Source organism: Crocodylus porosus, unplaced genomic scaffold, assembly GCF_001723895.1.
Source record: "Crocodylus porosus isolate Cpor-Errol unplaced genomic scaffold, CroPor_comp1, whole genome shotgun sequence".
In the NCBI taxonomy this organism is placed as follows: domain Eukaryota; kingdom Metazoa; phylum Chordata; order Crocodylia; family Crocodylidae; genus Crocodylus; species Crocodylus porosus.
Genome location: NW_017728915.1, coordinates 537,971 through 557,825, shown reverse-complemented (window position 1 = coordinate 557,825; position 19,855 = coordinate 537,971). Strand labels below are relative to the sequence as shown.

At 40.4% G+C, this 19,855-nt stretch overlaps 1 protein-coding gene across 1 annotated transcript in view; it reads right to left on the bottom strand.

The window, feature by feature from the left end:
* The window catches only part of LOC109310322 (sphingomyelin phosphodiesterase 3-like), a 250,464-nt gene that overhangs the window by 6,441 nt on the left and 224,168 nt on the right, over nt 1-19,855 (bottom strand). Inside the window, exon 3 of the mRNA XM_019535404.1 lies at nt 10,020-11,648. Within this exon, the coding sequence (XP_019390949.1) occupies nt 10,020-11,366 (1,347 nt within the window). The 5' untranslated portion in view covers nt 11,367-11,648. The remainder of the gene's footprint in view (nt 1-10,019; nt 11,649-19,855) is intronic.

The following is a 19,855-nucleotide window of genomic DNA, read 5'->3' as shown; positions in this document are numbered from 1 at the left end:
CCTTTCTTGAAGATAGGCACCACATTGGCCTTCTTCCAATCTTTGGGCACTTCACCAAAGCACCAGGAGTGCTCAAAGATCTGTGCCAGGGGCTGAGCTATGATGCTTGCCAGCTCCTTGAGTACCCCTGGGTGTAAACCGTCAGGGCCGGCTGACTTGAAGGTATTCAGCCTGTCTAGGTGTCTGTTCATGAGGTCAGCTTTGATGGAGGGTAAGGAATCTTCCTCATCTGGGCCCCCCGATCCACAGTGGGCAGGGGCGTCCCATGGGATGGGTGAAAAACTGAAGCAAAGTACCCATTAACTACAAGTTCTTGTACAGACCATAGTACCTACCACCTTTTTCCCCATGAAAAATGGAATTACTGAAGGGTATAAATGAGAGTAATGAGAAGAACCTACAAGATAAAATTTATGCAGAATATTAGGAAAATCTTTTTGATAGACTGGAGTGATTTCCAAGAGAACTAGGAAAAATCACAGTGTTTGGACCACCTATAAACTGAACTACTACTTAAAATATATTGAAAACTATCTTATTATATTAACATCAATTTAATGTTGAATTAACCCAATATAGTTTGAGGCAGAAATGTTGAAACACTTTGAGTCAAAATGTCTAAAACAAAACCAGTGTTTGTCTGCCTAGCTTTTCAACAAAAAGGAAGGTTTTCCACAGGAAGCAGACATTTAATGAAAAAAATAATTTAGATAAAACCCAATTTTCTGTCAAAAATAATTGCAGTGGAAAAAATTTCAGCCACCCCAACTGGCAATTCAATCATTTCTATCCTAAAGGTAAGGTACAAACAATAATTAAACTCATGTAGCTTCCAAAATAGTGATATTTTATTCTTAAATACTGTTTGCCTATGGTTCTTCTTTTTCAGTTTAGATGCCTTATACAAGATATGCAAAAATTCTTATGTTACTCTTTTGGCAGCCCTGTCTATCTCTTGCTTTTAGGGATCTGTTATAGTCTCTAAAGAAGAAACATTAGTTATATTAAGTTAATAATTAATTACTATTAATGTATTATTGAAGCACATTACATTTAAAGAAATTAAATATAAAAGTTAAAATGTTGGAGAGATTAGTTCAAAATTTTCTTTGCTATTTTCCAGACCAACTAATGCTCCAAGTTAATGACACAGGGCTGACTTCACACTGAAGGAGGACATAAGTTGGATATTGGAACAATAGCAAATGAAAACATGACCAGCAAGAAGCATAAAGTACATTGGAGTTTAAAGGGAGGGAGAATATGCAACTGTTTGGATATTGTAAATGCCATTAACAAAGGGATTTAAATAAAGCCTGCTTTTCATATAGTCTGTCAACTAGAGTTCTTGTCTTTTTGCACTGTAGTTTTAACTGATCTGTCACTGAAAGAGGAAGAATATGCTACTTAATTGTATTAATTGCATCAGAATGGAGATGGTGGTAGTTTCTTTTAGATACCAGCATCTCACACATCCAGCCCCAGTGGACTTTAGCCAATCCTTGCATTAAAGTTGTATGACAGAAGCTGAGAGTCTAAGTGGCTGTAAAATATTTAGATTACTCCATGACTTAAATGGGGCTGTTTTTAAAAGCTGCCTAAACACAATCACGCATAGCAATATGTGCCCCTTTTATACACACTGAGCTAATTGCTGGCATGAGCCAACCGATTCAGGGGAAAACCCCCCCCATGAACTTCTCAACTATCAGCCCAAATTATCTTTTTAGGTTCAGAAAACAAGCAGCAAGCTCTTTTTCTATATATAGTCCCCCCAATTACCAACCCTAAAGAAGTAAATTGTTCCCTTTTTTGCTGAAATCCATCTTGGAGTCCTAGCACATCTGTTTACTTTGGACTGGGAGCTTGATGTTTCCGAGCTTTCCTAGGGATGGAGTGGTAGGTCCACAGGGGAAAACTCTGGAATGGATGTCACACACAGAAAGCATTATAAAAGAGTAAATGGCAGGAGCAAGAAACTATCTGCCAGTGCAGAAGAAGGGGGTCAGGAAAACAGACCTTATGATGAAAGGCTGAGAGCTATGGAACTCTTCAGCCTGGAAAAAGCGCAGGCTCAGATGTGAACTGGTGACCACCTATAAGTTTATCAGGGGTGCTCATCAGGATTTGGGGGAACCAGAGCATCCCAAGGGATGACAAAAATTGAACGGTCACAAACTCCTCCATGACCATTTCAGGTTGGACATAAGGAAGAACTTCTTTACTGTCCGAGCCCCCAAGATTTAGAATAGGCTGCCGCCGGAGGTAGTTCAAGCACCTACCTTGAACACCTTCAAGAGACATTTGGATGTCTATCTTGCTGGGATCCTATGATCCCTGCTGACTTCCTGCCCTCTGGGCAGGGGGCTGGACTCGATGATCTTCCAAGGTCCCTTCCAGCCCAAATATCTATGACATCTATGAATAATGGATGTGGAATAGGAGCTGATTGTAATGAAGCTCAATGGGTGCTATTGAGAAGAATCCATTAGCTTAAGTAAATACTGAGAATTGTGGTCAGGGGACCTTTCAGAAATCAAGAAAATGAAGGATAAGGGCCAGAGAAAAAGGTAAAAGCAGCTTCATGTTTTTGGAGATTCAAAAAGGAAAGTCCAAAAATCTAAACTAAACCTTTTCGGGTCAGTAGCTGGAGCAATAAGGCAGCACACTGTTTCCCTAATGCTTAATGCATGTTCCATGTTTATGCTGGTATCATGCCTACCTTTCAGTCATGCAAGCAAAATGCAAGGATAACTTCTGATATCTGTAACTATATTATCACTCAGTGCTCTACTGCAATCTGTATTTACTGAATGTGCTATTGAGACAGAGAATTCTCTCTGGAGAAATGGAAAGAGCTAGTGTAAGAGAATGAAAAAGTTAAAAAGGTATTCACATCAGTAATAAAAAAGAAAATGGCTCTCTGGAGGAGCTGATTCAGGGAACTCCTATTTGATCAGCTAAAAGAAATGCCAAAGGATTCACAAATGATGAAATGTACATTTCAATGCGGACTTGAAATAGAATGACTACATTCAGAGCTCCTGACTGTTTTATAATCTATTATGAAGACCTCAGTAGTAAACCCATAATTAAGGATGAATTTAAGTTTGCGATGAAAGCAAAATTATTATTTTCAATACTGTGTGAGAAAATATAACATATCCTTCAAAAGATTACAGTGCACAGTTTTTTTAATACAATATTAAATTTTCTCAGAATTTTAAAGTTAATAAATTTGGGAATGATTTATAATGGCATATTGATAAAAAGAAATTTAGCAAAAAGCTTATTTTTATCCTCAATATTCTTAGTATTAGAAGACCACTATGATCAGGTTTGTCAAAATTAGATTTTTATTGGTAAACTTTGATACATGTTTATCTCACCTCACACAGACCACTGAAAAAATATTTCCAGGATTAATAGAAATTTATGGAAAGGGGATGTAAAAAATGATGACTGATGGAGTGTGTAATAACAGAGGGAGCAGTCCTACAGAACTGAGCTGACTGTGATTTGGACTGAAACTGTCAGAAACCCCAGGGTACTGGCAACAAAAGAAGAGGAAGTGACAAAGCAGATGAGGGAGTTATGGGTGAGCAGATCCAGGACTAATGGCAGCTCTGTTGCTCAGCTAGCGACAGTCCTACAGTAGTTACGTTCATTTCGGTGGCAGTTAAACTATTCAAGCCTGAAAATTTTAAAATCAATACAAATTGAAATAAATACTTAAAAATAAACATTGGTAATATCTGTTGAAATTATAAAAACAATAAAAATCAAATTCTGCCAAACCTTAACTATGATATATTTGAGACCCACTGAAATCTTGTGCATATTCTACATTTGAATATTTTCTTTTAAGATAAATGGTAACTTTTTCACTCATTACTCTTCATAGCTAAAGGTTTCTCCTTCAATTAATATTGAAGGACACAATCTCCTCATTAAAATTCCAGGAAGAACGGTCTCATTTCAAAATGCCTGCCATTTCTCATTTTTCTCAGTGGGACTAAAATGACAGCTTTCCTTAGTGGTCTTTTTCAGAAGAAAACACAGCTGAGGACATCTATTTGAAAAGGAACTTCTCACATTAGAGTTCTGAATTAAGACTACAGGTTTCCCTTGCTTTATGCTGTACATACGTTCCTGGAAAAAAAGTGCATAACTCGAATTCACATAAAGGGAACCCACTTTATAATGTAACAAATAGGGATACGTTCTAAGAACTTGACTATATTGACCCCCAGACCTATTTCTACCACTTTTACAAGACAATTTTGGTACTCACCAACAGTAGACAGTACATACAAGCACAGGGCACTATCGTAATGGAGATGGCAACTACAGAAACATGTGTCACAGACAATGATCCAGGAGCACAGATCCACACAGGAGACTATATTTTGGTATGCATCACTCCCACAATGCATTGCACAGAGCAGCTGACTGTGGGCTTCCATCACACTGATCACATAAAGACTGAATTTACCTCACATATAATGAATTTTTGGTATAAAAAGGGTCATTGCATAAGAGTGAATTTGCATATACAGAACCCATATAAAGCAAGGGAAACCTTACATGGAGATGACATAATTTTTCTACTCACTTAAATACAAGGTAAAATGTTTGTGGGAACAAGCTTATATGTTTTCTTGTCTCTTTCTCCAAATCAACAACATTAATTCATAAAGATTGTTATTGTCTGCTAATCTCCTCTTGTATGCATTAACACCTTATTTGTAAGGAACTAGAGAACAGATTCAAATATATATTGTAAAAGTGGACATACTATTCTGCAGCATATTGTGCTTATGAAAGGATGTCTAGGTACTAGGAAACCTCACTACAGTGCTTTCCCACTACTTGACCTATTGGCCAGCTATATTATGATAAGAAGGGGAACTGATGGTCTGTTGGGACTCCAGAACATGTACCTCAGTAGAAAAGAATTTGGGGAAAATGACAGATGATCTCACAAAAGAATAAAAAAATCATATCTTGCTTGAAAGAGAATTGGATTTTAAGTGGCAGGGAAGTGGAGCGAGATTAAGGCACATACTCCTGTGCTAGGTAGGCATGTAAGGCAGAGTCCATACTTGCAAAGGGGTGAGGGGAAGACCCCATCTGATTATAAATACAGACTGTTTGTCTAAAGTGAAAATTACTTGAACTTCTACCTTGCCTAGTAGAGATAAAACATTCCCTTTTATATATCATTTATGACATATCCAGCTGCAGAACAACTTACTAACGAAAAAGAAAGCCTGTGTCTGTACATGACTGTACTCATGTTAATAATGCAAAGGTCATGACTCTCATATGAATGCACACAACAGTCCCACTAGTATTTGCTTTCATCCGGTCAGGTGGCAAGCTGATTTATTAGCCAGCATCCTGAGCACAGAAGAACATTTGTACCAGTCATACTCCTCTTTCATTTTTTGATCTAAAATAGCATTAAAGGGTATTGAAAGAAAGTGTAAAATCTGCAAACAGATGCAATGCTTTTTTTCTGAGGGAGTTTTAAACAAATAGGGAATTCAGTGTTAGAACAAAACATCACCAAAGACAAAGCATAGTCTCCCAAGACCCAGCCCTACTAAGCAGCTCATCCTTTTTATTGCATTCATTTTGTTTTTTTAGCTACTTCTGCTAATGCCTCTTTGGTTGTATTGACAGTCTTCCTCCATTCCTTTAAATGGACTCTTTCTTTTACATGTAGAGTTACATACAGGCCATTGTTGTATCTGGGATTCCTAGTAGGAAGCGGACCGGTAAGACCATTGTTAAGCAAGGTGGAGGCCTTACAGAGGTATCAAGCTCCTCATACTAAAAGGCAAGTGAGAGCCTTTTTGGGGTTAGCCAATTATTATAGGAGGTTTGTACCTCATTTTGTGGAGGTGGTAGAGCCTTTGACAGAGATGACAAAGGAGGAGGCTCCTACCAAGGTGAGATGGACACCGGCTGTGGAAGAGGCTTTCCGAGCAGTGAAGAACGCACTGTGCTTGCAACCCTTTTTATATACACCCAACTTTAATAAATCGTTCCAAGTACAGCCCGATGCCTCAGAAGTAGCTATTGATGCAGAGAGAGGGAGAAGAAGAACGCCCTATAGCTTACAGAAGTAGGAAATTACATCCACCAGAACGGAATTATGCCATGATAGAAGAGGAGTGTTTGGTGATTAAATGGGCTATTGAAATGTTCCGGTACTATCTATTAGGACGTCGGTTCACGCTGATCACATGCCCTTACGTTGGCTACAAAATATGAAAACGGACAATGCATGGCTGATGAGGTGGGCCCTTAGTCTACAGCCATATTGTTTTAAGATAAAACATCACCCAGGGACCCTGAATACAAATAGTGACTTCTTCTCAAGGCAATACAAGGAGGAAGAGGGGCCTGGGGAACCGGGAGGATCCCAGACAAGAAAGAAGAAGAGGGCTTGTGTGGCAGGGAAACATGACCCTGTTACTGGGAGGCAGGATGACCCCTCTAAGTACCAGCCTTTCCAGTCAGGGCCGGCCTGTCAGAAGGCAAGAGAAGAAAGGTTAGCGCCTCGTGAAGGAAGGGAAGAGAAAAAAAGAAGGGGGCCTCAGAGAAACAGACCCCCCCATAGCTACGATACAGCGTCTAACGTCCCGGCTGAAGAATGCGTCGAGTCCGGGGCCCTACAGGCCTAGGTGCACCCTACCAAGGCTGGCTAATGTGGGGTGACTACCTGTGGCAGGTAACTCCCAACAAATCCCACATGGTGCACCCTTGGGGAAAAGGCGAGTAGGAGGCACCTGAAAACCTCTGCCTCCTGTATCCGGGTTGTCAGGTGCCAGAAGAAAGGCCCAGAGAGGAGTCCAGGCAGAGGCAACACCCGCAAGAATGAAGATCAGCTCGGTGAGTCTTGAGTTGAAGGGGAGGAGGTGTGTCACAGAGCACTCAGGTGCCCTGAGACTGAGAGCAGAAACAGCTCAGGAGAGACCCCTAGTGGCGAGAAGGGGGAGGCTCAGCTGCCAGTCACCAGGACTGCACAGGTGCTGGTTGCTAGGGCAACCAGTAAAACCTAGAGACAGGAAGGGGCAGGGCTTAGCCTTTCTTAAGCCCAGGCAGGAGGGCAGTTTCCCTCCGGCGACCGAGGGAGGAGGAACTCGGCCAGTGCAGACGAAGGGGAGAACTCTGATGGTGAGAACATCCCCTGGTTGCTGCTGGGGTTGGTGCACTCTCTCTCTGGTAGGGATTGATTCTTGTTTGACCAGATGGTCTAACTTTTATGTTGTAGCTGGGGGCTTTGTGTTCTTGTGTTTACTGTTTTGACTGGAGGACGGGGTGAGGCTATTAGAGGTGGAGGAGGCCTCATAGGGACTCCACAGTAGCGTAGGGATTCCTGGCACCGGCGAGGGTGCAGCATTTTGGGGTGCATTGGCCCCAGCCCCGGAGCTAGGGGGCAGGGAGAAGCCCTGGAGCCAAGGAGCAAGGAGCCCCAAGTAAAGGGGGCAGCGAGGAGCCCTGGAGCGGGCACTGGCAAGAAGCCCCAGAACGGGCAGTGCGGGACAAGCTAGAAGGCGCCGGTAGGGGCATGGGCTGTGAGACAAGGTAGAGGGCGCCGGCGAGGGCGCAGGCTGAGGGACAAGCCAGAGAGCCTCCACGTGGCATAGAGTGTAGAGCAGACCTGAACAATGTCAGATACACTGCAGCCCAAGCCTCGCAGATGTAAGGGGAGGAAAGGAGCCGCAGAAAGTGCCTTGGGCACCGAGACAGAAAATAGGCAGCCTCCCGCTTGATTAAAATCTTCCAATCAAGCAAATAACAACAAGGCGTGGCAGATGAGAAGGCGAGCGGTTGGCCCTTAATCAGTGTTGTGGGATCACTAGTAGACTACCCCGAAGAGGCACAACCGTCACAGAGGGACTAGACAAATTAATGGACAATACGACTATTAATAGCTATTAAACAGAACAGTCAGAGCTGTATCCACTGGCTAAATCAATGACAGTGGCTACTAGGGACAGTAATGAACAGAGGGATCAATCATTTTAGGTATGCCCAGTTTACATGCCCTTTGTCTAAGGCACTGAGACTCCTACCACTGTTAGAGACTGGATACTGAGCTAGATGGACCATTGGTCTGCTTCAGTATGATACATCTTATGTTAGGTTCACACTTGTAAAAGTGTTAAACCTTTAGCTAAAAACATGTTATGAATCAAACCAAAAAATACTCTACAGATTATTCCTGCACCTTCCATGAGCAAAAGAAATGGCTTGTTCTTACTTTCTATGCAAAGTGCAGACTGGAAAAGCATTTCAAAACAATACAAAATACAAAAGAAAAATCTCTTTGAAATTAAATCAAAGCTTCAGAATCACATACATTAGTTAAATACTGTTTTTCAACTGGGTCTGAGGTCTGTATTATTTTCAGTGAATCTGGCCTTTTCAAACTCTTTATAGTAAATCAGCTCCCTTTCCACTGCTCAACTGAGACTTTATTTAAAGACTTGAATCAATAATTAAGTCTATCTTCCCAGTGGAATTTTGAACAAAGGCTTAATTTTCTACAAGGGGAATGAAGGCACTGCTGCCTGCCTCAAGGTAAGAAATCAATGACTCAGCAATGGGCAGATGAAAGCAGATTGGTTTTAATCTTTTAATCCATACTATGCATATATTAAAGAGAAGTCTTTGTGACGTGTGTAGTTTCTATATTATACAATGTTTATGCTTGTTTTATGTATGAAGTTGTGAATGTCGAGGGAATAAACTTTACTTAATGAGCTACAAAAGTTACAATCAGATTTTAAAATTTGTAATTCAGGAAGTTCGGATCAGAAAAGAGCTCGCTTTTAACCCAAATGTTAGATACAATGAAGGATCATTTTTCATTAAATAGTGCAAGATTTTTATTTTATTGTTACAAGGGTTTACTAATTACCAAAATATTCTATTAGCTATTCATCTTCATGTATGTCTCAAAGACAAAATTACACAAAGTTCCCACCAGTCTTCATTTACATTGGCTCAGACCTTTATTCTTAGTGAGACTTGCAGCAATGGATTTTGTACAGTTTTAGGGAATAGTGTTGAAACCTTGGATTTAAAATAATTGGAGACATTTCTTAAAACTGGACCTGTGCAAGTGCCTGAGCTCCAATACCAACATTTGGATTTGGATCTCTGGCTACAAGCTATGCACAATATACTGTCATCATTTTCAATGCTCATCATTTTTCTTTGCTTTTCTCTCCTTTTCCCTATTAATCAGTCATCATGCCAAACAATGGAAGATAGTTACATACAATAAAAGCCCTGTTATCTAGCATGAGTGGGGAATGGGGGGGTGCCAGGTATCTAAAAATTCTGGTAACCCAAGGTCAGAGGTTTTTGGTAGGAAGTGGAACGGGGATGTGGGGGGGGGGCACCTGGATGTGGAACGGCAGCAGTGCAGGGTGGTGGGTTTCTCTGCCTCCACCCCACCCCGTGTCAGGCCAACTGGCCAGAAATTCCAGTTAATAGAGTAGCTAGTATAATGCTGGATAGTAGGGCTTTTACTGTATTAAAAAGATGGTTCAATATATTTTTTGAAATACCCAATTTAAAAAAGGTGCTTTTAGTTTTTATGACAGCTTGTCTTTGGACCACTTCAATGCTCTTTGTAATGATACAGCATGCACACAGTCACTATCCAACCCTCATTACTATTTAGCTCTTGAAGTATGTATGCTTTATTTAAAAGATATCTGCAAGATGATGCAAATCTCAGAAGGACTACTTGGTACTTTGGCACCTTAAAACTAACTCAGACCCTCACCCCAAACCTTCCTCATCATTTCATGCATGTCCATTTTTCTGTACAGTAGTTGGTCCACAAAATCAACTCTACAGATAATCCAAATTAAAAAATACTGATGTTTTGACCCATCTCCAAAAGAGTTGATTGACAGCCAATTAAATAGCATTATAACAAAACATTCACTTGAAAAAGAGTTATGGGTTTGATTAAAAAAAATTCTTACCTTGAGAAACAAAGCTCCCTTAGAAGCCAAGGAGTCTGTTCCTTTTCCATTGGGGTAACAGTGATAGGTAGCATCCATAACTGGATAGCGGCTAGCAAAAAGCAAGCCACTGTTTACAAACTTAAAGCTACAGCAGCCATGGCAACTATAGACCCCAACATCATACAGAATATATTCAAAATAGTGATGGAGCTGCTCTTTCAATTTCTCTGCTGCTCTTTTGTCAAATACTTCCTGCAAACACAGGAAGTCCAAGTTGGCAGGGAAGAAAGCCGAGATCTCATGGTCAAAGGCCTCATCCATATGCTTCTTTTTCCTCACAGAAGTCTTCTTCATGATTGAGGCTTTGTAAAGAAGCTTGTTATTAATGCTGCTTTGGTCCACTGTGCCATCTCCAATGCGAACCTTAACTAGGGACTCTCGTGAGGCAGTGTAGCTGTCTAAACTCCCAGAATCTCCATCTTTTTGTTTATGGTTGGTTGCTTGACCCTTTGGGCTCTCTGAGTCACCCTCTGATGAGTGGTCTGCAGGTCCACTGTTATTTGGCTGGCTGGTAACAGTATCCACATCTGGGTCTGAAATATGACCATTATCCTCTCCACTTATGCGTACTATACATGTGTTATTGTCCTCTCCTTCATTTGGTTCTCCTGCTCCACTTTTAGCATCTCTGCCATCTTCACTGTTGTTTGAACCAGAATGGTCTCCTTTATACTCCATAGATGTTGTCCTTTTGATGCCCACATTAACTGCACGGTTAGTGCCATCTCCACTTTGGGGAGAGACCAAACTGCTAAAACTTGCTGCACTGATGGATGTGTTAGTAGGAGAATCTATATATATTTTGATCTGTGGTCTGCTTGCCCCATTTCGTATCCTTCGTCCAATTTCTTTAGCCCGTGCCTGTGTATTGAAAACATTATTAAACCTGGCCAGGGAGTCTGGTAGCAGGCAAACATTGGCACTGCCAAAGCAGAAACTTTTCCCATTGCCGGTAGCTTTCCATTCAGTGAGTAGTGTAGCTCCATTGACCTGGTTCTTGTCTTCTAGCCTAGAGTAAATATATGGCCTTCTGGCTGACTGGAGAGGTGACCATAACAAGAAACCAATCAGGGCAAAAGGAAGAGATGCTACCAGAAGTGCCAGGTAGATGGGAGTAGTGATGATGATACAGAGTGCATGAAAGTAGCAGGGGTCATCTGCACTTTGACGTTTCTCATAGCTGGTTGGAACAAAAGAGGCTACAAGCCTGTCTGCAAACCAATAGCATGGGAAAATCAGGCCCCAAGAAAAGGAATGCAGACCTGACAGAAAGCTGTTGGGAAATGGGGAAGTGTATAAAACCATTGCAACTGTTATGACAACACTTCAGGGCCTACTACATGATGTCGCGGTCAACCATTCATCAGAACATTGGGGTAGGGATCAGGAAAAAAAGTCCAGCCAAGAATTTGTCTTGCTAACAATACTCAACAGTATCAGCTTAAGAGCACCATTTCAATGGGTTGGAGTAAGAGGAAAACAAGGCCACTGTTTCTGGCTGGCTTTTTGGCATCTATATTCTTCAGAAAATTTCATTGCTCACAGCGGGCTGCCATAATGAATTTCTGGTGGAGTCAGAAGGAAAACCTGTAGAGACACAAAAAGCCCAAAACATAACAATATAATTAACAATAATTTAAGGTTTTAAGCATGTCTTTCACTTCACACCAGCTTTAGTTTGAAATCCAGATATTTTCCTACAGTAAATAGAATGGTTTTTGTTGTAGCTTAACTTTAAACGTCATTTTAATGTCTGTTAAAAAATCATTGAATTAAATCTGTTCTCAGGGTATGGCCATAAACTAATTATAATGAGTTAAAAGTATGGGTTTATGTTGGGATTTACCATGTATCAGCTGCTCTGCAGTAATGTTTTTTTGACATATCTGCTTTTCTCCCACTGAAAAAAACTAAACTACAGTAAGCTTAACCCTGTTTCATGCTGGGCTAAGCTAACTTCATTTAGATGTCACAGTTACTGCAGACCTGCTGACTGACACACAGTAGGTCCTTCCCTCCCCCTTAGCTCTTTATAATTTAGTTATTCTATCCCCATTCTGCTTTCCACAGTATAAATCTGGAGTAACACCACTGACTTCAGGGGTCTTGTACCTCTATAATTAAAATCCAAGTGTGATCAATTTCACTTAAGTGAGTTGAAGATTGTCCTGAAAAATTCTGTTATAAATTTAAAATCTTAAACTGAGCACTGTGGAAGCAGGTCTTTTAGATTTTATAATTTCCTTGAGTCTTCACTCCTATCTACATGTGATGTTATACTGCTGTAGCAATGCACTACGGTGACATAGCATCCATGGGTGTTTAAATGTGACCAATAGCAACTTCACTATAGTAGTATGCTTCCCTGTTATAGTTTGCCACTATGGTGAAGTGGCTGCTTAAAAACAACTGTGCATTGCACGTACAGCACAGTATGGGCAGTTACTGCACCATGCTTTAGTACTTAAAAAAGGAAATACTAAAGCACAGTGCAGTAACAACCTAACCATAGGCTTTCAACCTTTTTTAATAAGCGTACCCCTGGTGGACGGATGGAGAATGGAATGGGGTGGTGGGCAGAGGTGCTCCATCCCCACCTGCCTGTGTGTACACCCTCGGGCCTTCTCAAGTATCCCCAGGGGTATGCATATCCCCAGTTGACAACTCGTGCCATAGGGCAGCATATAAATGTGCCCAGTACTAACAAAATACACTGAATCTACATGAGTGTATTTAAGCAATTATATAAATTAACATGTATTCATTCAAACCCTTAATTGTGTTTTATCATATCAGAAAAATGTTATTTTTACATGATTTGTGGCAAGCTGAATTTCAATTAAATTTAGTTAAAAAGCATAAAGCAATATTTTAAAAATATTTCCTATTAAGTAAAACTATCACATATGTGCAGAATGCATAATAAGGTTGATCAAAGCATGCTTTGCATTTTAAACTGATTTACTTAACAAATGAGTATTATTATCTGTGGTAAACATGAACTGGTTATTTCTAGCCGCCACCACCCCCAAATTCTAGAGCCAGTAGAACTCATCCTCTGAAATGTCATTTTCATTTATATATTGGAAAATGAAAACAAATAGTCTTGCTTTTTGAATTCCCAATATTTTCTCAACTTAAAATAAAATAGTCATTAAACTGACTTCTGAATAAACTGAAATGAAGTATTCTTTATGCCCCTCCAAAAGAGGTAACAACCCTCAAACCCTGGTTTGCACTTAAGCAAAGTCTGATTTTAGGTGTCTAACCAGTGACGTTTAAAAATTTAATCTGTAAGTCTGTAGTGTTTACATATATGTTTTAAGTCAATTGAAATTACAGTAAAAGTCTGGACCAAGCATAGGCCTTAATTTAAAATTAAATTTGTAATGGAAATTGATATAGGTTACTGTTATCAATGCTATTTTTGGGTAGCCGCAGTTACTTCAATTCCACTTTGCTCAAACTTTGAAATAGTGATGTTAACCAAGAGATGGACAGCAGCAAAGATTAAAGCAATGCCACAAAAGGATAAAAAAGAAAAGAATTAAAGGATTTTACATTTTTACCTTCAGCTAAATGCATTCAAATCAGTTTCTTTGTCAGCAGAGCTAGTAAGCCCCAGAGTGAGAGACTATGAATATTTGGGAAGAAGAGTCCCACTTATAGGTTATTTCAGTGTAAAACCTAGACTTTCTAGTGCATTAAACTGTGCCAACTCAAGGCACATTGTTCAAATAAAAGAGAGATAGGACACGCAGTCACCCATACTTCAAAGCTTCTTTAGTATATGGGAAGGACAAGCATTGCATGAGAATATTTCTTTGCATGGTCAGAGTTAAGATTTGTGGTTGGATCCACTAAGAATTGTCTGTGCAACAACAATTTAACATTCACTTTACCCAGGGACTAAAGGGCATTTTGATTAAAAAGTGTTCCAGAAAGCAAAGTAACTACACAGAAAAAAGCAGGCTGTTGAAAGAAAAGATAGGTGTAAGAGCTACGGTTAGACACAGCAGCACTACATTGATTTAATAGGTTTCAGATTTAGAAGAAAAACAGAATTTCTCTCCCTCTATATTTCTGTTTCTTCAAAACAAGCTCTTAGTATTGATCTTTGCAGCCATGGCCAGCATGTATCTATGTCTGTGGTTAATGTGTACTATCAGACTGTAGATTCAGAGCATCCTCCACAAGATAAGAGAAATATAATATGACAATTCTGGTTTAGCTAGTTCTCCCTCTTTCCCACGCATGTTAAAAAGGGCTGATAAGTTCTTCCCTAGTTCTAAGTTTTCTTTCCATTGTTCTAAGATCTTTGCATCACATTTCTGCAGTTGGAGGCTTGAAACAGTCTATTATTTATTTGTATTACCAAGGGGACCAGGACTCTCTTGTACAAAGGTATTGTACACAAAATACAGAACAAAGACAGCCTTCGCTCCAAAGAGCTTACACTCTAATCATAAAACAAGAGACAGTAGATGAATTTGGACAGATAAGGAAAGTACAAGGAAACAATGAGAGAAGCCCCCCCCCCCGCCAAAAACCCCAAACAAAAAACCAACAAATCAGGGTGAGAAACACTAAGGATGCCAATGTCCTATGACAATTCTTGGCAAGTTTTCTACAGGTATCATAGCAAAGGAGAGTTTTCAGGAAGCACCCAAAGAATATCAAAATTGCTTTGTGAATAAGGGGTGAATGGGAAAAAAGAATGAAGGTATTTATTTTTAAAAGTCTAATAAGTGGTGTTGGAAACTGTTATCATAGACTGATGTGAGGCAGGAATTGGCCATTCAATGCTGCACATGTCTACACTGCCTATGTGTCATGGCCCAGAATACCACCAGGAAGCAGGCCTCTGCTACAATGGAACTACCTTACAGAAATGTTGAGCAAATGCCAATAAGCAGATCCAAGACAAACACCATGAGGGCAACTTGAAACAATTTTAAGATAGTTACATTACCTCAGTTTGGGGATTTGACTTCCTTATCTAGCCAAGTAAATCAGGAAGAGTGGCATTACACCAATAGAATCAACATGAATAGGTCTAAATTAGGTCTAAATATCAATACTTCACACAATTATGAATATATTGATACCAAGAAAAGAGTGCAAAGAGAAAATGTAAGAAACACACCACCCTAAACAGCCTACAGTCTGTTTGAGAAGAGGCATGCCCTCTCTATCATCCTGGCTAAGTACAGACAGACAAAAAGCCCAGAGCTGAGTTGATTCAATCTTTGCAGGTTAGTCTAAGCCGCGAATGGATAAGCAAGTGAACAGACGTTCACTTTTGATTCCAAAAGTGTAGCACATGGCTGCAGTGGCCCAGGCCAGAACCTGGGGGGTGCTAGAGCATGCCTCTCTGCTCAGGTGGAGCAGAAACTTGGGCCAAGGCTAGCCCACCCACTCTATAAGGAGGGATATGCAGGAGAGGTTCAAAGCATCCTGGATGCTGGGGGACTGTGAGTTAACTTGAATCTGGAGGGGATATGGGACAGAAGTTCAATAAATTGATTTAATCTAAATCAGTTAGGGTGCAGACAGAAGAAGTAAAGCTCACTGCTGTAACTGAGAACATTTTGCAGGAACTATTTTGAGTTGCAGTGATCACCTGGAACAAACAGAAGTTCACTGTTGGTTCCAGGGGCAAGGGGAATCTAGTTGTTGGCTGTGAGCCTGAAGCTAGTTTCCTCTAGCAGCGGCCCCTGCTCCCTGTGAGGCTGCAAAGTTTCAGAGTGGGAGTGGGGAAAGGGAGCAGAGGGAGTTCATTCTAGGGGCTTCCCAACAGATGCTTGAGGATGGTGGGTGAACTGGAGACCCTCCTCATCGCGGGGGTGGGGAGGGGGCTCCAATATACCTGCCATACCTGAAACCCCCCCCAAACCGAACTCCCCCTGCTTCTTTCCCTCCTCCCACTCTGAAAACAGCTTGGAGGCTGGGAGGCAGGCAGACTGAAATTACAGAAGATGCTCTGTTTTGAAATGTCTTCATCTGACCTCTTGTGCAAGGTCAGATTTTCACCTGATTGATCATTTCTGAAGCTGCCTGCAGCCATGCACCTGTGTTTGGTCATGGCTATAGACTGCTTTCTGCATCCAAATTGGGTGAAAATTGTTACTTTTTTTCTGCTTCCTGCAGTCTGATAGTTCATCCATCCAGGTTTATCTTAAACTCATGTCAGCCACTTTGAAAGAAGTTTACACGTTCTGTTGTGTTACAGATTTGACCTGGTTTCCCATCGCCTATACTAGTTTATGTGTAATTTCTGTCTCTAGTCCCAAAGGTCAGTCATATCCTTCTCTAAAATTAGCAGAACAATGCTATTTACTGCAGTTGCAGACGGGCATTCAAATTCTGTCAGTCTCTTGGCTAATGGAAAAACTCCATCTTCGGCAAAGAATCTGACTCAAGGGAGTTTTGTTTTCTTTACATCACTTCATATGCTTATATAAAAACTCAGTTATGGAGCTTAAAATCTATTTTGTCAGGTTAGGAAATTTACCTATTTACCATTTGTCATTAACACATTGGGGTGGTGTTCTCTGTAGAAAACCTGACAATTTTGTTCTCTTTATTTGTTCCAAAAGATTTTTTGAACTTTTTAATAACAAGACTGTACTAAAGGTAACCTTTCCAGTCTGGCATGTGTGCATGAAAGTAACTTAAACCTAGTCAAATTATGTAATTATCCAGTAGACCAGAAGGACCATGAAGGACCTATGCTAATCTACTGGGTAGTTTAAAATCCTTTTTTTAAATCCCTGCCTAATTACATAATTACCCAGTAGACCAGAAAGACTCTGATCTGCCAGAGTTTCAAGAGTAAATAACTCACAATTGTTAGAGACATGGGAAGAGAGATGGAGCATGGACTTACTTATATTCTAGCTTTCTGATTAAACATGGTTTTGGTGAGACTGATTGGGTCCCTGATTACAGGTTCACTCTGAATCTAACATCTTTTACCTCTTTAAAAATATGTTATCAAGTCTGAGCACTAAGATAGAACCATTAAAAGTGATCACGTCAGTTTTACACAGGCAAAAGCATTAAGCAGAGCAGGGGAAAGTACAATGGTTCAAAGGGCATCCTGATTATGTAAATACTACATGTCATCTTCTTAGGGTTGACTGACTCAGTAAAGCTAAGCACAGTAGACTCCCACCCAAAAGACTCAATGCAAGCCTGTGTTAAGGACTCAAAGATCAATAACCTGCATGCTAAATATTTAACAAAATGGTAACATAATTAATAAAAATGACCTCACAGAGTCAATTATCCAGATTATGGAAGCATACTTACATCTAAGGGACTCTCATATTTAGCATAATCTGAGCTGGTATTTGCAGATATCTGTTTTTAAACCACAGTGGGCACATTTACACATGATATTAATGCGATGCAATAAACTCTTTGCACCAGAGTTTACTACTCCTGGGTGCAGTGTTTACATGTGTGCCTGGGACTACAGCACATTGAGCCAGAGCGGTGCAGCCCCAGATGGCAGGAGGTCCAGGGGTAGTAGGGGTCAGCCTGCCAGCCTGGATCTGCTCCACTCTGGATCAATGTGCTATGGAGGGGCTGGCAGGGGCACAAGGGTGCTACAGCGCAGGGCTACCTGGCAGGCAGCTCCCGCACTATAGCACCTTCATGTCCCAGCCAGCCCTAGTCACCACCTATATGTGCGTTGCGGCAGAGTAAGTGACTCCACCACAGGATAGTACTTGTGTCAGGCAGTACTAACCTATGATGGAGTTAATTAGTTTACTCCAGCCTAATAACTCTGCACATGTAGGTGGTGATGCTTTACTGCAGAGTTAATTAGACAAGTCTGCAGTAAGCGTCTTGTGTAGGTGCTCCTAGGAAAGAACACTTGCACAAAACTCCTGTATTGGAATATAATTATTACAAAGATCATGACTGCTGCTGGCTACAGCAAAATAAAAGTCAGACTAAGGACTGACACTGCTTTATTAATATTTAGTAGAACACTGTAAACGCAAAGAGCTGGATTTTACCGTTCAGCCTTAAAAAGGGACCCCAGGGTGGTTGCGCCTGAAACAGGTAAACTGCATCTGCAAGTGTTGATGAACTCACCACTAAACCTTCTTACGATTTCCAGTATGTGCTCCCCCTTGCCAAGCCAACTCTGCTAAGTGGTGCAGAGAGGGACAAGTACATAGGTCCAAACTCCAGCTTTTTCATGGATTTTAATACTTCCACCAGTATTGCCACACAGGATTTTATCCATTCCCTCTACAAAGGGTAAATTTAGAAGATGGGAAAGACAATGGCACATGGATACCCTCTAGCACACTATACAGAAGAGTAGAAATACTTGGTTCCTAATTAAATATACTCCTGACAGTGTTCCAAGGCAGTAAAATATTATCCAATATTTATAAACAAAAAGAAAAACTATTGACATATAGGATATTTGAGAGCAGGCCCAAAAGCACACAAAGAAAAATACTGCTGAGCAGCCACACACAGGATAATCATGAGCTCTCTGTATGCAGTATGACAATTGGAATGTGAACTGATAAACAGGGATGGCACAAACTGAACCTACCTTAAACCCACTAGCATAAGTAACAGTGCTGAAAAGAAAGTTGCATGTTTGATGATAAGGAAGATGCTTATATGTAAGAACTGCTCAAAGCCTCTTATTGTGTAGCTGTAGAAATTAACTAACAAGACCATAAATAATAGTGTAGAAGTTAACTACAAAGCAGACTCAGTGCTTCAAAGACACAGCTGAAACAATCAAGGATGCAGTCCTCCTCCCTATTACTTAGTATTTTAAAATAAGCATGTAGCCAAAAGCCAGTTTGAACTAATTAGGAGTTTTCTCACACTGACCTGATATCTTGTTTTCTTTCACAGTGGAAAATTCCCACCTGTGTGCGTATCTGGTCATGCACACTAGCAGTTTCTAACCAACCATGGAGGTTGAGTCAATTAGGTGTAGAATCTGTGATGCAAAACTGTCTATATAAACTTGCTTACTTGTTATCAAGGGGGAGCTGGTTCTTGGAGGAGACGGGCTACTCTGTGTTGTTGTGTGCACGCTTCAATAAAGAGCTTGAGATAAGACCTTGCTGGTGTTGCCTGTCTCTTGCAGTCAGACAACGGACCTGGGAAGTTGGGGTTCGAGTCCCTGACACTATGATTTCCTTAGGTCAGAAAGTCAGGGACAGAAATAAAAATAAGACTTGGATCACCCAAGCCCTGGCCCCATGTCCTAGTCACCAGACCATACGCATGGTAGAACTTTTAAAATGCAACAGTCAAATTTATGTTACACCAGCCCTGTATGATGCTATGGAGGAAAGGATCCTATGTATGTCAGCTGCAGTTTAAGGTCTTGAAAACATGAATGACATCAGTCAAAGGCTAAGTGCATAATTCCTTGTGATGAAGGGTGCTGTCTGATAATTCAGTGCTTTATTTATAAGGGTTTAAGACATTAAGGAAAAATTTGAGATCATGGGATAAGATATTTCTGTATGCTACAAAAAGATTTTAAAAAACCAAGCCAATCCAGTTTTTCTAATTTGTTTTCTAAATTTTTGCACTCCTTAAGAAGAAAACATTTACTTACTTTTTAAATGTGCTTGTATAGAAGATCTTTTATTTAATGTTAACAAGACATCTAATAGAAAGGTTTCACTTAAAGATTTTTATGATTGTGATTATGCTCAAGTGTGCTAGGGACTTTACAGACAGAACAAAGAGAGAGCTATATTCCTAAATCTATAAAGTTTTCAATTTAAATAAAA